The sequence below is a fragment of the Clupea harengus genome, chromosome 6 (genome assembly GCF_900700415.2).
Source record: "Clupea harengus chromosome 6, Ch_v2.0.2, whole genome shotgun sequence".
In the NCBI taxonomy this organism is placed as follows: Eukaryota; Metazoa; Chordata; class Actinopteri; order Clupeiformes; family Clupeidae; genus Clupea; species Clupea harengus.
Genome location: NC_045157.1, coordinates 29,659,862 through 29,674,954, shown reverse-complemented (window position 1 = coordinate 29,674,954; position 15,093 = coordinate 29,659,862). Strand labels below are relative to the sequence as shown.

The 15,093-nt window shown below is 46.7% G+C and overlaps 1 protein-coding gene across 3 annotated transcripts in view; it reads left to right on the top strand.

Annotated features, from left to right (window-relative positions):
* dagla (diacylglycerol lipase, alpha) overlaps positions 1–15,093 on the top strand; it is a 38,163-nt gene that overhangs the window by 4,698 nt on the left and 18,372 nt on the right. For 2 of the 3 annotated variants that reach the window (XM_031569698.2, XM_031569699.2), the window contains exons 2-11: positions 8,748–8,849; positions 9,501–9,712; positions 10,133–10,234; positions 10,620–10,758; positions 11,247–11,334; positions 12,163–12,297; positions 13,123–13,200; positions 13,502–13,626; positions 13,979–14,129; positions 14,482–14,565. In XM_031569698.2, coding sequence (XP_031425558.1) covers positions 8,755–8,849; positions 9,501–9,712; positions 10,133–10,234; positions 10,620–10,758; positions 11,247–11,334; positions 12,163–12,297; positions 13,123–13,200; positions 13,502–13,626; positions 13,979–14,129; positions 14,482–14,565 — 1,209 coding nt within the window. In that variant the 5' untranslated portion in view covers positions 8,748–8,754. Of the gene's footprint in view, positions 1–8,747; positions 8,850–9,500; positions 9,713–10,132; positions 10,235–10,619; positions 10,759–10,793; positions 10,804–11,246; positions 11,335–12,162; positions 12,298–13,122; positions 13,201–13,501; positions 13,627–13,978; positions 14,130–14,481; positions 14,566–15,093 lie in introns of those variants that run through there. The other variant, XM_031569700.2, reaches the window with a different exon arrangement.

The window sequence follows — 15,093 nt, the reverse complement described above, 5'->3', positions numbered from 1 at the left end:
GGTGGTGAGTTTGGGCCTCCATAATGATGAGCAGCGTTCAGTGCAGGGAGGAGAATGATGAGTGGTGTCACAGCATGAACCTGTCTCCTCTCTCTTTACCCCCCTCAAGCCCTACTGTGCTCATGTGTGCCTGAGCAATATCCTGCTGCTCTCCCTCGCTAACTGTTTGAGGTCAATGTCCCAGTTTATGTTGTCTAATCTTGTCTCTACCCAACCAAAACCAGAGCCGTTTTCTCCAGTGGAAGAATGTAAATAACTAATGATTTCCGTATAAAGGTTCAGAGTTCCTTAAATAGTAGCTTTGGTGATGCCGTATTTATCATTTGGCAAACTTCTGCTTCTGCTTTTTACACTTTCTTTGCGGAACGTTGATGTTTCTGGTTTGGCTATCAGGAGTCGTATCGGCCGAGCGACGCATCATTTGCTCTCAATCTGATGGCTTACAGTGTTGAACGAACATGGAATTGTTACAGACCTGAAGAGGACTTCAACTTTTCACCCAGACTTCCCCCCCAGTGGACAATGTGTCATGCCCCTCCCTGCATCTGGTGTGTTTCATTAGTGCTGTAGTGGGAATCCTTGTCTCTTTTCACTGTCACCATGATGTCCGTCCTGATTGACTCTATTCTTCTTGGTCCTTGTGGCCCTCCAGTGCTGTCCTCCTCATGGTGTGCTCTGTATGCGTTGCCCCAGGTACTCCTGCTTGTGTCTGTTTTGTTTGTCTCCATCTCCCCTCTCCCTCTCCCTCTCCCTCTCCCCCACACCTCCGCTCTCATTCACTATTCATACGCTAGGAAGCCAGCTGCAGTGCACTGCATGTTAGTGCCTGTGAGCGAGCATAAGCTGTTGATGAGAAACCTGCTTTCTCTCTCTCTCTCTCTTTCCCTCTTTCTTTCTCTTTCTCTCCCTCTTCTCCCCCATCCATCTTTATCTAGCGCATCCAGATTCAGGTTTTGGCTCAAGTCCTCCCTCCTCCTTTTTTATACTGAAGGCTGTGTGCCACTTACTCCCACACTCCCTCTGCCTCTCTTTCTCTCTCTCTCTCTCTCTCTCTCTCTTTCTTTCTCTCTTTCTCCCCTCCATCTTTTTCTCCTGCTCTCTCTCTGTTTCTTGATCTCTTCCTCTCTCGCTCTGTCTTTCACTCCCACTCCCACCCACACAGTCCTTTTCACCTCCTAGATGCACTCAAAGAGATGAAGTGTGTGTGTGTGTGTGTGTGTGTGTGTGTGTGTGTGTGTGTGTGTGTGTGTGTGTGTGTGTGTGCGTCCATGTGTACGCTTGGCATGCATGCTCATGTGATTGCATGAGACCGTGTGTATTGTGGTGATCTTTTGGCACTGTTTTTTCCCTTTAAATCTTCCTTACATGTGGTACTGAAGGCAAGAAGCATATTTTTTTCCAAATTCATCATGATGTAATTACACACGTGGACTTTGTGTTTCAAAAATGGAACTCTAAAACAACGACAGTCAAACCAACACTCACGTGCCCATAATATACAGACACACCCACACCCATGCACACGCACTCACTCACTCACTCACTCACTCTCTCACATGATCCTACTCCTTTGGGATTTCCCCTCAGAGTTGGCTGGGACATCATGCAGTAAATGCCAGTTTGGGTCCGTCGAAAGTTGCACAAGCAGGTCCCCAAAGACTGGCCCTTAATTAAACAGCATTTCATGAAACGCTTGATGCTAATGTAAGATCAAAAGGTGTCAGATGATCAAAGACCAGAAATAGTGTGTGTGTGTGTGTGTGTGTGTGTGTGTGTGTGTGTGTGTGTGTGTGTGTGTGTGTGTGTGTGTCTATTTATCTATCTATCTATCTGTCTGTCTGTCTGTCTTCACAGTGACTTCATTTGAGCATTGCAAATGAGTAACTCTGCATTTATATAGTGATTTTCCCCTCATTAGAGCGCTCAAATCGCTCTACAGGTTAATGCTACACACATTTACCCATTCACACATGATGGCGGAGGCTACTATGCAAGGCGTCAACCTGCACATCGGGAGCGGTTAGCTGAACAACTTCTGATCATCTTACTTTATTGCATCTCAAAATCAGTTTGTGTCTGAGGTGTGGAAATGATTCCTCATCCTACAAAGTGTTGAGTAATGCCATACTCTTCTATTTCCCTGTAATGTTTTCTGTTTTTTTTAGTGTGTTTTTCCATTGGATTGTTGATTCAGATGGACTCCTGTAGTGCAGCTGTTAGGTGATAACACAACACTAGCCCAAATAGTGTTCCTTTCAGAGGAGTGTGTATTTTCAGCTACACCCTTTGTTTGCATAGCTTTGTGGTTAGGTGGTTGCTGGCTTCAAGTGGTCATTTGTTTGTGTTTAAGGTGTTTTAAAAGATGAAGGAGATTTGGAGAGCGGGAGAGAGAGAGAGAGAGAGAGAGAGAGAGAGAGAGAGGGAGAGAGAGGAAAGGGAGAAGGAGAGCAGGAAAGCAACTGCGAATCGAAGAAGTGAGAGGACAGAAGGAGAGGTTGCTTTTTGACTTAACATATTTAGAACATTACTACTGTGACCCAGATACACATCAGGCTGCTGCAATGAAAAGCTGCAGTGATGTCGAATGACTTAAGTCTTTCTTCAACACTGGGTGCCAACGCAGCTCACCTCACTGTATTTTAAAGACATACACACAGTCAAAACTCATTTACATCCAAACCTGGGCTAACACAGTAGCATTAATGGGCTGCTTAGTGGCCTTTAAATGACATTACCCCTGCATCAGAATACATAGTATGGGTGTTATGAGTGTTCCATTAGTTAGTTCCATAGTAGTTGTAGAAGGTGCAGAGCAGCACAGTTTCGGCTGTGGCACACACAGCTTGGCAAAGGCAACCCTGTGTTTGGTGGAGACGGGCACATTTAGATTGGTGCCATTCCTGTGGTACAGTAATAATAGGATTCCTAAGTGTGGGATTTGGGAAAATCTGTAAACCTATAGGGATTACTGTGAGTTGTCCAAGCAGAAACTGCTACTTTGCTGGAATACCAGCCAGGGCCTCCGCATGGAATCAACTGGGATTTGTGAAACCTGTGGTCCTCCAGAGCTTGATTGCATCTCCCTAGTCATAAGCCAAAGGCGGGGAAAGTGTTGAGATAAGAGTTGGAGAAATGCCCCTTAGCAGGATATTTTGGATGACTAACAGGGAACGCAGCTCTCAAGAGCCATGTCAGCTCACCAAGCTTCCAGGAGTGTCTTAGAAGTCAAGTCATGTCAATTCACAGAGCACTAGCTCTGTATGTGCAGTGCGTGCCGGAACCAGTCAGACACATTCCATACATCAGGTGTCATTCAGCTGTTCTAATTTGGGCCTGTCTCACCTTGTTCAACACGCATGTTCACCATCGCTTGTGCACACCCTTTGCCCAGAAGCACCTCTGTGTGTGTCTCTCTCTCTCTCTCTCTCTCTATCTTTCTGTCCTGCTTGGTTCCCATCTCTCTGTCTTATAGCTCTGCTCACTGTCTCTTCCTTTTAATCTCTTTCATGCCCAGACTCACAAATAAAGACACACACACACACACACACACGCATGCACACACAGACACAGACACAGACACATTTTTCCACCCTCACCTACAAAAGCAAAATGCGTACTGACCACCAACCCCCACACATCTTCAACTGTTCTACTCTAGTCTAACCTGACTGGTTAGCGTTCAGGGGGCAAGTCTATGGAATAGAGATGACAGAAATAGTGTGCACCACGAGTCTGGAATGCGATGAAAGCGTCAGCGTCGCCTCATAGATTCTCTCTTTCAAACTGGTTCTGTGGCATTGTGTCCTGGCTTCCTTGCGTCCTCTTCTGCTCCAGGCCACTGCTCAGTCCCGCTCTGCTGTCGGTGATTAGTGGCCTCCCAGAATCCTTTGCGTGGCAAGGTGACATGTTTCAAGAGGAGCTGCTGGTGGTGTAATGGATGGGATGTGGAATGTCCTTAAGGAGACTAGTGTTTGTCCCTGGCTTTTGTACTTAGTATATATGTGCTTTCAGTCTGTCCCAGAAACCATTCAGCTGATTGGCTACCGCCTCTCACATGTCCCTGAAACTCTTGACAAACTCTTGGTGAAATATATATATATATATATATATTATACAACTGAATATATAACTTTTTAAGATTCATGAAACAAACATGCCATGCCTTGCTCCACACCCAAGTAACAAAATCTGATTTAATATTCATCCCACAATTTTGTTTTCATCCAACCCAAATCAACCCACTGTACAATCATAGCAGAGATATGAATACATCTCTGTAAGGGTCAAGTTCTGTGTAAAAAACATGTTAAAACAACATGGGGCTTACAAGTGTTTTTATATTGAACATGACTCTAAATTGTTGGGGCATTACTCAGTACACCTCCTTTACTGGAAAGTTATTGGGCTAAGTTTTCCCTAAATGGGAGATTGGAGAGCGGTAGGGAGGTGTTTCTGAGGCACTAAAAGATCATTGCTCCATCTATTCAGAGTCAATATATCAATGGTGAAGTTTATATTCAGGGGGCACAAGAACATGCCTTTTGTGTCAGTGCATATAGCATCTAACAACTTTAGACATCCATTCTATTCATTCTTCCATCAGTACCACTTATACAACAAATCAGGTTAGTTTCGATGATAAATCCCTTTCACAGGAAGTCTCTCACTTTTATTGCTGCTGTTCATGAACGCTTTGCAGAAGATATCATAATCATTGTTGAAATGGCTTGCCTATTGGTCTGACAGAGACGCAATAAAAGTAAACCAAACCAAATGATCCATATGATAGACTTTTCCTTATCTGTTGGTGCCTAACCAGTGAAGCAGAATAGGTATGGTCTGGGTAGTGATGTCACTAACGGAAATGTCTCAGGCAACCGTTAGTTGGAGAACCAACAGAGCGCCTCAGCCAACTAACAGACTCTGGTTGCTCTGAATGGGAAGGGCAACGGGGTCAGATCCACAGAGAAGACTAGGGCCACCTCTAAAGCTTTGTGTTTAGTATTTGGAATTTGGGCTTCATTTTCAACTCCAACACTCCAGTAACAATCTGTGGCATCTAAATCTAATCTAATTTCAGAGGGAAGCTACTTTTTAGGGCCCATATTCAGTAAGTTTTGTCTTGAACAACACCAATGTCCCATTTTTGATTTATTCTAAATTGAAAATGTAGCCTTGGTTAAGAGCACCGCACAGAACATTACAAAAATGAAAAATCTGTTGATGAGAACATAGAAAAATAGAAAATCTAAAAACCTCAAAATGATCAGTTAGAATACCCTTCCCCCTTGCTGCAGTCAAGTCAAGCGGTTTCACCCACCTATTGACAGTTCTACTATATGTTTTGTTTTGTTTGTATTTACAATATTTGTACATGTACATATATTATGCAATGCCTCATAGCACAAAGCCACTGGGACATTTTTAAAGATGGTGTCGTCATGTTTTTCCGTGGACTGGAACTTGCAGCCATGGCAACCCATAGTAGACCTCCCGTAATGGTTGGTGCCAAACCCCAGGTCTCCCACTCCAGGGACTAATGAAGCTCCATGTCTCCGCTAAGGGCTGATACTAATGAAGCTCTATGTCCCCGCTAAGGGCTGATGGTCTGGTCTCCTACTAATGAAGCTCTCTGTCTCCGCTAAGGTCTGATGCTCTGGTCTCCTACTAATGAAGCTCTATGTCTCCGCTAAGGACTGATGCTCTGGTCTCCTACTAATTAAGCTCTATGTCTCCACTAAGGGCTGATACTAATGAAGCTCTATGTCCCCGCTAAGGGCTGGTGGTCTGGTCTCCTACTAATGAAGCTCTATGTCTCCGCTAAGGGCTGGTGGTCTGGTCTCCTACTAATGAAGCTCTATGTCTCCGCTAAGGGCTGATACTAATGAAGCTCTATGTCCCCGCTAAGGGCTGGTGGTCTGTGTCGTCATCACGTCTCTGCTGCACCATCCTCATCATCACAATCCTCTACTCTTGTCTGTCACTGGGATTGTTGACGGTTGTCTTTATTTCTTTCCCTTTCACACACACACACACACACACACACACACACACACACACAGACAGCCACGAAGCACAAAGTCACACAAACAGAGATAGGCATATGCACAAACACAAACTCACACACCCACATGCACACACCCTGTCCGTCACTCACACGCTATCTACTGCATTTCCCCTTCCCATGTTCTTCTCTCCCTCGCTTGACAAACACCCACGCCCATGGCTGTGGATGCTGTGAAGACAGACTCTCTCTCTCTCTCTCTCTCTCTCTCTCTCTCTATGTCTTTCTGTACCCCCTCTTTATCCTAGCACTCCCAGCTTTTCTTTGGTGTCCATGTGTCTTCTATAATGAGGTGTTGTTTCAGAAGCCCTGGAACAACACTGGTATGTATTCATGCTTGTGATTTTTGATTTATGTTTTTTTTTCCGTTGTGTTTTGAGCGATCTGCGTTTAACACACAGCTTGCAGCTTCTTATTTGACATCTTTTTTTTTTCTTCTTGTATTTATCCATCTGTCAGTCTGTCTGTCTGTTCTCCTCGAAGTCCTTGCGCACAGAGTGAAACTGCCCCTGTGGCTCATGCGTCATTCGACTGTAGCTGCCATTATTCTGGGTCTGTTGCCTCCTTGCTCAGACCCTACGGTGTTTGTCTTTGTGTTCAGCAGAAAGTACACACATGCATATGGGCACTGCTGGCAAATTGTCAAACCGTTAATAATCCATCTGTGGCCAATGTGTTTGTGATGTTTTTTTTTTTCTTCTGATGATGCTTTCAACAAACCAATGCCTTCCCTGATGCTTCCCTTTCAATAATGTCTGCCAAAAAGAAAAAGTAAAAGAGAAGGAAATTGCCCCTTTGTCCCCAAAACCTGTGTTCATGTTGATTTACCTTGTGTAGTAAGTGGAATGTGGATTGGAAGCAGAAGTCAAATCATTGTATGGCTTCTGTTTTTTCAAATGTGCTTGCTTGTGATCATTGTTTCTATTCTTTGTATGTTTGGCCATGATCATGTACTGGATGGTGTAGATCGTGATGACATACGGTAAAATGAGAAAAGCATTATTGATTCTCAATAAAAGAGTGTTGAGTCTGCCTCAATGTGTGACTGAACACAGGGGCTGTTTATTCTTGTGCATAGGTTAGTAGTTTTGGCTACCTGTTTAACTTCTGCTGGTTGCTAGACTCCATCTTGCATGTTTTGGTATAGTCTTTATATGATCCTATAATGGCAGATTGTCTGTTGATGATCACAATAGTTAATAAAGTCAATAATGACTTGCATCTCACTGTCATCTATGTGCCAAAAAATGCAAAGTACATTTTTTTACCAAAGAAAGTTTTAAAATGTGACTAAAATCCCATGGCGTGGCTGGCAGCAGGCTCATTCTAAGTCGGCCAACTCTGACAAGCCTTCCTGGATGTAAACAGCTTTGGGCAAAACTTTATTTTCTGCGTCAGTAGTACATTTGGCCGTTCCAATATGAAGAGGGGTGCCACATTTCTCCCATGTGAAACAGGTAGGCCTTTAAAGGACAAACATCACAGTAACGCCCTTGTTTACCGTTTCCTCCATGTCAGGTTTGGCAGACAGTCTTCCCATTTTTACAGTCTTCCTCTTCAGGCTATTGTGTTGTCATAGCTTACATCCTTGTTATTTAATATCAACCAACGGCTGGTGTGCTTTTGTTGAGCCAGGAAGTAGGTTTATTGGAAGTGTTGCAGGCGCTCTCTCAGTATAGCGTCATGCTATCAGGCCAACGCTGCCCATATTCTTGCCTGTCAGGTCAAGACCATCACATCTCAATCTTTGTAGAACGGTGATGGACACGCCACTACATTTACCATCATTTATTAGTTTGTACTTTGTACTTTTGATTGTCAGTTACAAATGTATGATCAACGCGGAAGCCTATTCCATTATAATGTTCCCGGGAATGAGAACAAAATGTATGAAAGAACCAACCAAGAAATAAGCATTGCTTTCAGAAAATGTTGTGCACTACTCCACAAATTAGGCTTGGAGTGAACAAGGCCCCCTTGAGTTTTCACGTCTCAGAAATGTGCATTATACTGCCGCGCACACACAAAAGCCTCAATGACTCGAGCCACTGACTGAGCAAGTGTCTGTGTGTCTCTCGGTCCCCCTCCGTTTCGCTCTCTTTCTCTCAGACCCCTGAGCGTCAGCTCCTCCCTCCCCCTCCCTATATCTTTCTGTCACTCCCCCTATTTAGCTTTCTGGGCAGAAGCCTGAAAGAGTTGTAAAAATGTCCTGGGCAGAAGCAGTGTTTTTCCCTGCTGTCTGGGCTGGTTTATATGCAGGGGAAGGGACACAAGCTGTGTTGACTGAGGCAGAGGCAGAGGCAGAGGCAGAGGCAGAGGGAGACAGACTTGGATGTCTGATTTGAGGAAGTCTGCTGGATTAGGCAAGCAGTTCAATGGTAAACCAGGCCCAGTCATGACAAAAACTGAGCTTGGAACAATGTGGTTTTGTCTGCCAAAGTGTTTGTGTGTGCGTGTGTGTGTGTGTGCGTGTGTGTGTGTGTGTGTGTGTGTGTGTGTGTGTGTGTGTGTGTGTACCCTTGAATGGATTACTAGCACATTTCTAGAAGTTTGAACTCTGTGCAAACACAATACAAGAATATATGTGTGGTGGAGGGTGGACCTGAACAGAGAGTGTCTTTTGTATAGCGCGTGTCCGTGACAATCGTCAGTGAATCAATGGTGTGTATTTTGTGTGTTTCAGGGCAGTGATGCCGGGCATGGTGTTGTTTCGGCGCCGCTGGTCAGTAGGCAGTGATGACCTGGTGTTGCCTGCACTCTTTCTCTTTCTACTGCACTCCATATGGTGAGTAAGTGTGTGTGTGTGTGTGTGTGTGTGTGTGTTTCAGGGTTGCCTGCATAAAAAGAACTTGTGGTCTCTTTGTCATTTTGTCAGCTGCAAAGCCACATTATGCACTAGAAGGCAGAGACCACCCACTCTTTTCTCTCCTTTTCTCCTCTTCAAGTTTCCATGCATCACTCGTTCTATTTGTGCCCAGTCAGACTGACTATAGGCTAAGGGTTGTGTGCACATGTGCCCAGTCAGACTGACTATAGGCTAAGGGTTGTGTGCACATGTGCCCAGTCAGACTGACTATAGGCTAAGGGTTGTGTGCACATGTGCCCAGTCAGACTGACTATAGGCTAAGGGTTGTGTGCACATGTGCCCAGTCAGTAAGCACCCCTTTCACTGTGTGCTGCCAGTACACACCAGCATCACGTGTCTTGCATCATCATTTTTACATCGAACGCCCGCAGCTGTGTGTTTTTGTTTTGAACACGGCTTATCAAATTAACATCCATTCATTTGGAATATCCAATCTCCCTCACGGTTAGCATTGCGTCCCACTGCTCACTTTTAAACAGAGTGCTGTATGCTGTGTGTGTGGTGCCCTAGGCCCATCTGAAAGCTCTGAGTGCTTTGCACGCTGATTCTCTTTGTGTTCCCTGTGAGCAGGCTGGTGGTCCTGCTGGTGGTGCTGTTCGGCCTGCCCTACGGCTCGGACCAGTCGTGCTCCATCACGCTGGTGGACCATGGCTGTGGCTACCTGGGCATCCTGGTCAGTTGCCTGATTTGCGAGAGCGCCATCATGTGGCTGAGCATGAGGGGCAGCATCCTCTACACGCAGCCCCGCGATGCTGTGCAGTACGTGCTTTACATACGACTGGGTAAGAGACACACACACACACACACACACACACACACACACACACACACACACACACATGCACGCTCATGCACAAAAATTAAACACACATACACACACACACACACACACACACACACATGCATGCTCATGCACGGAAATTAAACACACACACACACACACACACACACATACATATGCACGCTCATGCACAAAAATGAAACACACACACACACACACACACACACACACGCATGCTCATGCACGGAAATTAAACACACACACACACAAACACACACACACACACACCCACACACACACACACACACACACACACACACACACACACACACACACACACAGACACACACACACACACACACACAGACATATTCAGGTGATTTTGATTTCCCTCTCTCTGATCTCTGTTTCCCCCCTCTAGCCATTCTGCTGGTGGAGCTGGTGTATGCGGTGGTGGGCATCGCATGGCTGGTGCAGTACTATCAACCCTGCTCTGATGTCACCGCCAAGAATCTCACCCTAGGTACGCCATCCAGAGAGCCAGTGTGTCATTGGGACGGAGGAAAAGAGAGTAGGAGGCAGCAGGAGAATGTTAAAGAGAAGGAATTAGACAACAGGTAGAATGAGCCAGTGTGGTGGCCGCACACCTCAGAGGGCTGTGCAGCATGACAGTAAATATAAAACGGGATCTAACTAGAGGTGAGCCAGAGGAATTAACAACAGTGGCGTGCCTACTTTCTCTTCACAGTCCCTCTCTGCTCAAGGTCTGGTTTAAGGGCAGTGATCTTTTTAAGACTGTAGCGACTTAACAGATTAACGAGGGGGAAAAAGGAGCTTTCCCCCATCTGGGCTTGTTATTTCCACGGATGGTTAAGATGTCAGTGTGTGTCTGTCTTTCCTCTCCCCAGGAATCGTAGCCTGCAACTGGCTGGTGATCTTCAGCGTGTGCTTCACCCTCATGTGTACCTTTGATCCCACGGGACGCACGTTTGTCAAACTGAAAGCAACCCGGCGCCGGCAGCGCAACCTGACCACATACACACTTAGGTACCTGCACTTCACGCCGCCTCAGCCATCCACATATACACTTAGGTACCTGCACTTCACGCCGCCTCAGCCATCCACATATACACTTAGGTACCTGCACTTCACGCCGCCTCAGCCATTCATATATACACTTAGGTACCTGCACTTCACGCCGCCTCAGCCATCCACATACACACTTAGGTACCTGCGCTTCACGCCGCCTCAGCCATTCATATATACACTTAGGTACCTGCGCTTCACGCCGCCTCAGCCATTCATATTTACTGCCTTGTGTGGGGTTGTGTAATGACACAGTTGAGTTCTTTCTTCACAGTTTTTTTTCTTTTTTTATGGCAGCAATGATTAATCCAGTATGAAGTGCGGTTGTGGCTATTGACACGTGTGCACTGAGACAATCTGGTTTAAAGTGGCAATGTGTCTGTGCTCTCTCTCTCTCTCTCTCTCTCTCTCTCTCTCTCTCTCTCTCTCTCTCTCTCTCTGTTCTTCAGACATAGGCTGGAGGAGGGCCAGGCCAGCAGCTGGAGCAGGAGACTCAAGTTTATCATGTGCTGCACCAGAGCCCAGGACACCCAGTCTGTATGTCACCAACATGCACTCACAAACACAAAAGGAATGCACATAAATATGTTTACCATGCCAGTATACCAGCATACAGTCTGCTGTCAATACACACTGAGCAGAAGATAGTGGACTTGTCAGCAGTATATTTTCACCTTTATCAAGATAAATTGAGTCTCATGTTGGCCTCAATTCTGCATTTTGGGTTGTGAATTTTTAAGAAAATTCAGTTCTGTTTGTATGTTGTGTGTCTTTCACTAGACACTGCTTCAATACTTGAATGTGCTTCCATTCTGTAGCTGGTTCAAGACTTGAATGTGTTTGCATTCTGTAGCTGGTTCAAGACTTGAATGTGTTTGCATTCTGTAGCTGGTTCAAGACTTGAATGTGTTTGCATTCTGTAGCTGGTTCAAGACTTGAATGTGTTTGCATTCTGTAGCTGGTTCAAGACTTGAATGTGCTTCCATTCTGTAGCTGGTTCAAGACTTGAATGTGTTTGCATTCTGTAGCTGGTTCAAGACTTGAATGTGTTTGCATTCTGTAGCTGGTTCAAGACTTGAATGTGTTTACATTCTGTAGCTGGTTCAAGACTTGAATGTGCTTCCATTCTGTAGCTGGTTCAAGACTTGAATGTGTTTGCATTCTGTAGCTGGTTCAAGACTTGAATGTGTTTGCATTCTGTAGCTGGTTCAAGACTTGAATGTGATTGCATTCTGTAGCTGATTCTGTTATGTATCTGTACTAGAAAAAGCACAAGCACTAAATGAAAGCACATATTCCTTCTCACATATGCCTCCACCCCACCCAATGGCGGGTCTCTCCTCTCCTCTCCTCTCCTCCGCACAGGACGCCTACTCGGAGGTGGCCAGCCTGTTCGCCGAGTTCTTCCGAGACCTGGACATCGTGCCCAGTGACATCATTGCTGGCCTGGTGCTCCTCAGACAGCGGCAAAGGGCCAAGCGCTCGTCCATCTTGGACCAGGTAGGAGAGGAGTGGGGTGAGGGGTCATACAGGTACGAGAGGGGGGGGGTGAGGGGTCATACAGGGTGAGGGGTCATACAGGGTGAGGTACGAGAGGGGGTGAGGGGGAGAGGGGGAGAGGGGTGAGGTACGAGAGGGGTGGGGTGAGGGGTCAAGCAGGGTGAGGGGGAGAGGGGGTGAGGGGTCAAGCAGGGTGAGGGGTCAAGCAGGGTGAGGGGGTGATGAGGGGTCATACAGGGTGAGGGGGTGATGAGGGGTCATACAGGGTGAGGGGTGATGAGGGGTCAAGCAGGGTGAGGGGGAGAGGGAGAGAGGGGGTGAGGGGTCATACAGGGAGAGGGGGTGAGGGGTCAAGCAGGGTGAGGGGGAGAGGGGGTGATGAGGGGTCATACAGGGTGAGGGGGAGAGGGGGTGAGGGGTCATACAGGGTGAGGGGTCAAGCAGGGTGAGGGGGAGAGGGGGTGAGGGGTCATACAGGGTGAGGGGGTGAGGGGTCATACAGGGTGAGGGGGAGAGGGGGTGATGGCAGATTAGCCGTGAGCGAGTGATTTCAGATTGGGGCGAGCAGAGTGACACATATGCATAGGTGTGAAATTAGGCCTGTTCATATACACGCTCGTTTCCTAGTGATGAATCATTGTTGTGCCTTCCATTAGCCGTTTGATTCATTTATGGAAGGAAAGAAGGACAGAGAGAGAGATGGAGTGAGTGAGTAAGGGAGGGAGGGAAGGAGGGAGAGAGGATGTGGGACTAGAAGGGTGACCTTGTCAGGATGTCAGCGTACATAACGTTCATACAATAATGGGTGTTATCTTTCCTCCTTAGGCAAACAACGACATTATCGCCTTCTTATCCGGAATGCCTGTAACTCGCAACACAAAATACCTGGACCTTAAAAACTCTGTGAGTATGGTGTGTGTCTGCGTGTGTGTGTGTGTGTCTGCGTGTGAGCATTTGTCTGTTGACATGCATGCCTATGCATATGTATAAATGTTTTGACAATGTCAAAGCAATTTATCCTATCTAGCTATTGATTTGTATGCGCACGCTTGTGTGTGTGCGTGTGTGTGTGGGTGAGTGTGTGTGTGTGTGCGTGTGTGTGTGTGTGTGTGTGTGTGTGTGTGTGTGTGTGTGCGTGTGCGTGTGTGTGTGTGCGCGCGTGTGTGTGTGCATTAACGTGCCCCCTCTCTCTGTCTCTGTGCAGGTTGAGATGAGTATGTATAAGGAGGTGTGCTACTACATGCTGTTTGCTCTGGCGGCGTACGGCTGGCCCATGTATCTGCTGAGGAAGCCTGCCTGTGGGCTGTGCAGGCTGGCCAGCTCCTGCTCGTGAGTCACGCTTCCGCGCCGCACCACACCACACCACACCACACCACACCACACCACACCACACTCAATTAGCCACTCCGGCTCCCTGATTCACAAAAGCTCTCCACGCGCGGCTAATCACACCTCCACACTCCTGCCTGCACTAAGAGCTGGAGATTCTGCTATTATCCCACATCACAGTTGGATTTGAGGAGGAATATCTAGCAGTAAATTGGGTCGCATTACATCCTTTGTTTTCTCCTCCCACATCTCTAACTTCCTGTGTTCTTCCTTCATATCTGTTTCTATCTCTCACGCTCTTCTTTCTCGCTAACTCTCTCTCTCTCTCTCCTGTCTTTTCTTCCCCTGGCAGATGCACATCAGGGTCGAGCTCACGTATGACCCACGCCGTGACCGTGGAGGAGGATAACTGCTGTGGCTGTAATGTCCTCGCTATCCGCCGCCACTTTCTGGACCAAGACCTCAAGCAGGTCCAGATCGTCTACATGTCTTGCCATGATGCGGTAAGTGGGAACCCTGGATAGAGGCGTGGGGACTGGGGAGTAAAGCAGAGCTGCAGACACTCCGCTATGGAGAGCAGAGATCACCCATAGCCCCACCTAGTGCCTGGGTTGAAGTGTGTTACTCGTGTGGCTGAAATACAATGGAGGAATTGGATCTCTTGGAAACCTTTTCCCAACTGCTAAAAGTTCTCATGTTTTTTTGGATTGATAACTCTGATGAATCACTCAGTTGGGGAAAAAAAGAATGAGTCCATTACTCCACTGGTGAATATGGATATGAGACTTAAATGAATATGACACCAGATTTATTCGGGTAGTCAGTCGTGTAATGCGCGTCATTGTGTTGTCCCAGGTGTATGAGACCCCATTTTTCGTAGCAGTCGACCATGGGAAGAAGAAAGTCGTCATCAGTATTCGAGGAACTCTGTCCCTTAAAGTGAGTAAGACGGTCAGATGGTCAGCACCCGTGTTCCATACTAACTCTGTCCCTTAAAGTGAGTAAGACGGTCAGATGGTCAGCACCCGTGTTCCATACTAACTCTGTCCCTTAAAGTGAGTAAGAGGGTCAGATGGTCAGCACCCGTGTTCCATACTAACTCTGTCCCTTAAAGTGAGTAAGACGGTCAGATGGTCAGCACCCATGTTCCATACTAACTCTGTCCCTTAAAGTGAGTAAGACGGTCAGATGGTCAGCACCCGTGTTCCATACTAACTCTGTCCCTTAAAGTGAGTAAGAGGGTCAGATGGTCAGCACCCGTGTTCCATACTAACTCTGTCCCTTAAAGTGAGTAAGAGGGTCAGATGGTCAGCACCCGTGTTCCATACTAACTCTGTCCCTTAAAGTGAGTAAGAGGGTCAGATGGTCAGCACCCGTGTTCCATACTAACTCTGTCCCTTAAAGTGAGTAAGAGGGTCAGATGGTCAGCACCCGTGTTCCATACTAACTCTGTCCCTTAAAGTGAGT